This window comes from Anopheles gambiae, chromosome 2 (assembly GCF_943734735.2).
Source record: "Anopheles gambiae chromosome 2, idAnoGambNW_F1_1, whole genome shotgun sequence".
NCBI lineage: Eukaryota > Metazoa > Arthropoda > Insecta > Diptera > Culicidae > Anopheles > Anopheles gambiae.
The window spans coordinates 77,863,509-77,870,900 of record NC_064601.1 but is presented as its reverse complement, the minus strand read 5'-3'; the positions used below and the strand labels follow the sequence as shown (position 1 = coordinate 77,870,900).

The 7,392-nt window shown below is 38.0% G+C and overlaps 2 protein-coding genes across 11 annotated transcripts in view; one reads left to right on the top strand and one right to left on the bottom strand.

Moving 5' to 3' along the window:
* Window positions 1-1,793: 1,793 nt before the first annotated feature.
* LOC1268457 (cyclin-Q) lies at window positions 1,794-3,689 on the top strand. The gene is made up of 4 exons (XM_313929.4): window positions 1,794-2,255; window positions 2,338-2,482; window positions 2,792-3,244; window positions 3,329-3,689. Exons 1-4 carry the CDS (start codon window positions 2,173-2,175, stop codon window positions 3,422-3,424), a joined length of 777 nt encoding a protein of 258 aa, XP_313929.4. The 5' UTR covers window positions 1,794-2,172; the 3' UTR covers window positions 3,425-3,689.
* Window positions 3,690-5,092: 1,403 nt separating this feature from the next.
* The window catches only part of LOC1274736 (ion transport peptide), a 37,251-nt gene continuing 34,951 nt past the window's right edge, over window positions 5,093-7,392 (bottom strand). For 9 of the 10 annotated variants that reach the window (XR_009764598.1, XR_009764606.1, XR_009764599.1 and 6 more), the window contains exon 4: window positions 6,965-7,127. Coding sequence is in view for 1 of the 10 variants with exons in the window: in XM_061641815.1 (XP_061497799.1) it covers window positions 7,016-7,127 (112 nt within the window). In the remaining 9 variants the exon portion in view is untranslated. Of the gene's footprint in view, window positions 7,128-7,392 lie in introns of all 10 variants that reach the window. The other variant, XM_061641815.1, reaches the window with a different exon arrangement.

Genomic DNA, 7,392 nt, shown 5'->3' with positions numbered 1-7,392 from the left:
TGATTGAGATAACAGAAGCAATCGAAAAGTATTCTATGTTTGAAAGATTCCAAACACTACCGTTCTCTTAGTAGAGCCGTTCAATGAAAAACCTGGAACATGAAATCCCGAATATCGAGTATGTTAATACATATTGTACTAATAATTGTGCTAGTAATTTATAATAACAAAAAATCCATATATGTTTTGTCATCTAATGTATATTGTATAATGTATACATCTAAATCTAAATATCTTATCAGTTTTTATTGTATCTAAAATATTTTGATAAAATCTACAAATCATCAGCGAGTTAAAATAATATACCTATGGGATAGAATAAAAACTATGCTTCTCGTCATGTAACTTCGGCATTGAGAATAATATCTTTTTTTTTCATTTTTGTTTAGTTAAATAATGTTGGAAATTTTGCAGAGCTAGCCGTTCAGTAGCAAAAATGTGTATTTTTTGATTATTATTAAGCGATTATAAGAGCACATTTTCATCACAATAACGCTATGTTTGCCATGAAATTTCAAATATTCTAATTGGAAAAACATGAAGTTAATAAAATCTGGGTTATCTTTATCAAAACATAAGATAATGTTCCAATAATTAATCAGGAATTGGTTATAAAATATATAGTTTGACTCATTATCTGTGTTATTCACATATCCGGGCGAGAAGTCCGGATAAACGGCGCTTCACTGTATTTCAAATTCTACTACGATGCGAAAGTTGAAAGTGATTAGCTCAACGCCGCACTGGTCAGTAATGAAGAATGATTTTATTATAAAAATGTAAAAAATAACTGTTTAGCTATCTCTCGTGCAAACGTTAGTTACTTTAATTTATTTATCTTTACACGAATAAGACAAGAGAAATTACCTGTGTACTAAAAATTAAAACCATAGATCATTTTTTAGAACATTTGATTTTGTAGCAGAATATGAGTAAATTATGTTTTGGCTTTGTCATTAAATTAACGAAGGCATTTGAAAATTCGTCACAATCATCCACAATGTTGATTAAATAATTTCAATTAATTATTTAATTTCGAAACAAATGAACGGGAAATACTCAGCCAAGCCTTTCTCTCTCATTAGCTTTGGCCGCAGCTTGTGTGTAAGGCACTGGTCTAATCTTGTTGCGCGCAACATTGTTGCTGGCAAAATGTATGGATTTTGACAGCTAGCGCAACTTTGTTGCATGCCAAATTCAATCCAATTTGATTTTTGTCTGGCAACATTTTCTATTTACCTTGGTCATGGTAATCGGGTGTATCAAATGACACAGCAGCAGTGTGCGTTTTGTTGACATCTACTAAATTTGGATTTTAAGCATTTATAATAAATTTTTTGATGTATATTTTGTTTTTTCAACACTTTATTCAACAAGTTGTAATCTTTCTTAATTTCGGAAGAATTAACTGAAGGCTGAAGAATTGCGTGTTTTCTGTTTTAGCGCTCAATCACGAATGACATCTCTATTTGACAGTATTGCCTGAGATACTTAAACCTAGGTGTGATCGCACAAACAAGATGTACATATAGAAAAGGTGTATGTGTAAGGATGTCAAGGTGTATGTGTGAGGTATATACAAATTCGAATTTCTAATTTCTACAAAGTGAATGATAAAAAATAAACTCTGAGCTGTTAATAGGCAATTTTTTGAAGCTAAACAATGTCAAAGCAAAATGTTGCCAGCAACATTCATAGACCACCTCAGCGATATGTTGCCGAGCAACAATGTTGCGCGCAACAACATTAGACCGCTGCCTAAACAATATCAACGCACAGTGGTCGTCCATTGATTGAGATGTCCAATCATTGACAGTTTGCAAGCAAACAAAAACAAACAAGCAAAAAGCCGCTAAGAAGAGAAGTGTGTGTTGAATTGCTTGACTAGGTCCCTGAACTTAGCATCGTACATAGATATTTTCGTCCTAAATTGAGGCGAGAGGTCTCCAATTCTAACCCAGTGTCTCCGTACAGTATTCACCGTCATCTTTTCTCAAAACAAAAATCTCAAATCGCGTGTAGAGCCTGTGTACCACTTCATAGACGAAGTTGTTTTGCGAAGCATACCCAGTCTTGCAGCATCTCCGGTTTGCCTTGAATTAGAAAGTTGAACTCTGCAGCGAGAGTCCGCAGTTCGTCCAAGTCAGTCAAGCCTAATAGTCAAGCCTAGTGATGATGCAAATGAACAACATCAATCTCACCGAGGTTGGAAGAAGAGAGAATGACTTTCAGCACCCAATACTGGTCAACTATAGGTAAGGCCATTATTGAAATAGACCATTGGCGTGCGAATATTACCTTGTGAACGAATTTTTAACAAAACCTTTAACGTAATAGATCTCAAACGCTGAAGGAAATGCCCGCAAGGTTCATATTTGAATGTGCTCAAAAGTTGGAAATGAAACCGCTCACTTCTGCCACGGCAGCAATTTTGTACCATCGATTCTTCCGAGAGTTGGACGACACGGAATACGATCCGTATGTGAGTATCAGCAATGCATGAAATGGATTAGTTTTGTTTGTTTTTTTGCTTTAGAATACTCAAGCAGTTTCAAGTGGCTGACTGTTGCAAAGGCTTAACGGGGAGAGGCCCTTAAAGTGCAGCCCGCTTTACTTCGCAACGCATTATGTGTGTCCAACAAGTCGAGACGCCTTTGAACAGCACTTTCCGAAGCGAGCCAATTACCTATCTACCCTAACAAACTGGTTCAAACTTGATCGACTGGTTGCTACATAACAGAGTGTTGTTACGCCCGGTATTGAGCCCACTTTTTGTACACATTTTCCGCAGATGATCGCATGCTCCTGCCTGTATCTGGCCGGTAAAATCAAAGACGACAAAGTAAGGAAACGGGATGTTATTAACGTGGCCCACAACACGATCCACCGTGGTGCCCCGCCGCTAGAACCGTGCGACGAGTACTGGTCGATGTGGGATACGATAGTGCAAGCCGAGCTGTTCATTGCGCGCGTGCTCAAGTTCGACATGACGATAGTGCACCCGCACAAGTACATGCTGCACTACATGAAATCGCTGCAAGATCAGTTCGGTGCGCAAGATTGGCAGGCGATGCCCGTTGCTAGGGCTGCCGCATCCTTTCTGCAGGATTTTCACCACAGTCCCAAAATTCTCGACTACAAACCGGCCCATACGGCCGTGTGCTGCCTTGCGCTGGCATTTCAAGTGTATGGAGTGCCGGTCCCACTAATGGACGAAATGGATGAGACCACGCGCTGGTACAATGTAAGTTTGCATTTGCAAATTGCTGCTGCAATGTGTCGGCAATGAATCGATCGACTTTTCATGATCTGTGTTTTATTTCGTTAGATATTCTGCCCGGAACTGACGCGCGAACAGCATTGGGAGATAATGGAAAGTATTATGGACGTGTACGACATGGAGACGATCATCAGTGAGAATTAATTCAATTCCAACGGATTACCACGCTACAGCAAAAAGGAGGCAATAGTATTTCGGAAGCACCACTTCCGGGCAGTATCTTCATCGTCATGATCGTAATCATCTACATACTTTGCATTCTTATCGAAAAAATGCCATTTGGAATTCTCCATTATTTCGTGATACTACAAAAAAGTGACAAAATAGTGATGTGCTCAATCGTGCTACTCGTAGCTGGTGGAGTTAGTGTTTAAGAATGCAAAATACATATTTTCTCAATTCTGTAAAACTGTGACATGTTTTTTTGTTAACTGCTGTAAAACAGATGAATAATTTCACATCAGTCACCACACGTGGTTACATCGACGAGTTTACATTCTTCATGTTTTATTTTATGATTTCTTCCACTGTACTTTATTTAACATTATATTGTTGTTTGCCATCATATTAGTAGCTTAGTGTTTTGCATCTCTTTTTTTAAACTATAAACACTGCGCCACGAGCGTACGCGCGTGCTGTAATTTGTTTGAATTGTGTTTGTTAAAACAGTTTTCTTCCATTTCATCGTTTTGTGTTGGCTTCTCGGTTCATTTTACGTTTGTTTTGAATATGAAATGTACACCAAAAGTTTTCCTCTCCATTTCCCTAGACCTACTAGTAGCAACACATCTCCACTGTGTGGGTAAGCTTATTACATTTACTTTTTTTTTTTTTTAAATTTTTTGTTTTGCTTTTGGGAGGTGCTTACTATGTATACCATCTGTTTATCTAACAGTTTTACAAAGCGGTTTGCTGTTTGCTCCAAAATAACAGTACATTAGACCATACGACGAAGTGGCTCATTTGAATGTGGTGTGTACTACACGCTAGTCAACTGGTTCAGGATCGTTTGTTTTTGCTTTTTGCTCTCAAGTTGTCCATTGCATTGGTTGGTATGTATCTTTTAGATACGATTTTACAAATATAGGTATTCTGTCCGCTACACGGAGCAGTACTTATTACTGACTTGTGCTTCTTTTTTTTATCTACACACATTAGCTCAACTGGTTGTGAAGAGGTACCACTATTGTTTAAATCAAACGATCTGTATAAAAAATCCTCATTCAACCCAACTGGGCTGTGTCTATATGGTTTTGCCGTTACCTTTCCAGAGTTGTGAAGAAGAAAATATAAGAAAATGTTTACTTTTTGCTCGGCTTTGTGGATGTACAAGTGTTGATCGGGGGTTCTCTTAGATGGAAGCAGAAAACAAACAAACAAAAAAACTTAAATTAAGCGCTGTACGAGATAGTGATAACGATAAAAATAGCATAACGAAAATTATTCCTTCATAGTTGGAGAAAAAATACTGTCTAGAAAGGAATGTCAAAATTGATTTCCTTCGCTGGTTGGTGTTTAAAACATTACTATCGAACAAAAAAAAACAATATCGGTCACGATGTGATTAGCTCTTATATACGTCATTGTCATTGGATCGTTCAGTAAGCAGCAACACGTTTTATTCGGTTGTGTGGATATATGTGGGGTTTTTTTTTTAAATACAAAACTGTATACCAATTGGATGACGATTTGAGTTTTTTGATTTTTTGAATTCTGGCGCGCAGAATACGAAACTAGAACTATGACAATCGGTACTGGAAACATGGAAAATTGTGTATATTGGTGTATGTATGACGGTATTTTTGTTTTCCCTTCTGTTCAGTTCAGTGTTAATCCATTGTCGTGTGTTTTAACTCTATGTGTGATTAGCATCTTTACCGTGTCAACACGTGCCCACACACACAAACACACACGCTATTACAATAATATAGCATTAGAATAAAAACTAAAAGTTAGTGTGTGTGCTTTCTGGACTAGATTTCAAATATATAGAACATACATAATTCTCGCTTCTCTCTGTTCCTCGCTGAAAACATAAATACACATTTTACACAAGCGGTTGAGATGGGGAGAGGATCATCACACTCCCTGGTTGACGAGGGAGGGTGGTAAGTCGATCTTGACTTTCCATTAATGGAGCTTTACTTCAAAACTTCGAACAAAAGAGAAAGATACAGAGATGTTACACCTTGTTGGATCTTCTTGAACGCAAAAGTAAAGAAGAGCAAAGCGAAACATCAATCAAAAGCACAGAATCAATCAAAATAGGCAACAAACTTTCCCTCCTGCAGGATTTGCTTCGTACCGATTTTCAATGTGTAAATGTGTCTGTGTGTCTGTTCTACATGCCAAACCATCACCAGTCCTCTGTAGCAAACGTGTGTGCAGGATTTGGGGAATGGCAATGGCCAACGGCTATCATCTAGGCGACGACCATTACCTTCCCCACTTGACACAGCTTAGCACCATACACAACATTATCAGCTCGCACTCGCTTCCTCACCCAGCTCGTCGCCGGTTCGCCTTTCGCTTTACAATTCTTCCTAATTCGCTCTAAATGATCCTTGCTTTTGTTTTCTTCTAAATGATATTTTTCCCCCCTCTTTGTGCGATTTAGTTTCGTTGATCTGTGTCCTAGGTTCCGTACTTGCTTGTGCGCTGCTACGCCTTCACTAGTAATTATTCCTCTCACAGCAATGTTTTTCTCTCTCCTTGTTTTCATCCTTTGCTCTACCGCTTTTCTCCACGCTCTTTGTGTTTTTTGTTGTTGTTTTTGTTTGTTTTCAAATGTCTTAGCAAAGCACTGATAACTAAATAAGTTAATCTGCTCACTTTCGCCGCTTACATAATTAAGGAGGTTTAATTGATTCGTTTTACAGTGTTTCGTTGTATGTCATAGGCTGAAAATAAAATTATATTACCGTTTCTTATTCCTCGCATTAAGGATTAAAATAAATACCTCTTTTTTGTCGCAATCATACATATTCCTATATACCGTCCGCCAAACCGCCTAGCAATGCTACGCTTTCTACACAGTCCTTACCCTTTTTAGCCAACACTTCATCCCTCGCTCTAACATACTCGCTCCCTATACTGTAGTGGCCAACCATACACAGCATCTTTTCTGTTCCTGCTTTGCCCTTAGCTTTTAATTTTAACTAGCACATGTACTCTTGATTCTCTTTATGTGAAATAATTATGTACAGATGTAATTTCCAACAATAGCGCTATCCCTCCTCCCCTCCAGTTTGTTTTCAACACAGGCTCAGGGAAGCAAACAGAAGCCGTTTGTTTGTTTGTTTTGCTTTTGCGTTTTGTTTTGTTGAGTTTGTTTAACATTTAACTTAATGGCAAAGATGTATGTTGAGTCATGTTTTGTGTGCTCTGTGATAATAGTAATTGGGATAGTAATAATATTTTACAAGCGCAAAAAGTACTTAAGCATAAATAACGTTTCCCAGCACTGCACCAAAGAGGATCCAAGCGTTCACGGTCGTGTACACTATGTTTATAGATGGTTTAGTTCCATTCTGCACTCATTGTTTCGGGGGTGGGAAAACCCCGCTAGCACATACTGTACGGTGAGAGCATCCATCCGGTCCCATGTAGGAGATAGTGGGTGTATGGTTGCTCACAAAACAAGAAGCAAAAAGTGTCACACTGCAACGACTGCGTTTGTTGTTGTTGTTTTTTTTTTCTTCTTCTATCGGTGTCGATCCATTCGAAACGCTTCGCTTACTTCTTCTTGCCCAGCATTTCGCGCCATTTCATGAACTTTTCCTTCTCCTCCTCGAGAAACAGTGCTTCTACGCAGGCCAAGAAGTAGTCCGTTCCGAAGCAGCCCTCCCTGGAAAATGGTAATTAAGAAAGAGAAAAATCATTTTAAAATGAATATAATTTATCAGCAAGAAAAATGTGTTCAAAAAGTCAAAAAATTGCTTCTGGTTTGTAGAGTGCAAAATATCCGCCTTAAAATCCATGTTTTATTCAATGTTGAAAAATTGTATCAGCATTAAAAACTTGTCGTTTTCTGGTTCCTTTTCAAAAAGCAAATCCCAAGCGATATATTTAAAATACAAAAATGAAAAAAAAACTGACAAGAGTTCTGACAA

Coding starts and splice junctions, on each gene's coding strand:
- LOC1268457 (XM_313929.4), top strand. CDS start 2,173: ATGATGCAAATGAACAACATCAATCTCACCGAGGTTGGAAGAAGAGAG. Junction 2,256..2,337: donor CCAATACTGGTCAACTATAG/GTAAGGCCATTA, acceptor TTAACGTAATAG/ATCTCAAACGCTGAAGGAAA. Junction 3,245..3,328: donor AGACCACGCGCTGGTACAAT/GTAAGTTTGCAT, acceptor TTATTTCGTTAG/ATATTCTGCCCGGAACTGAC.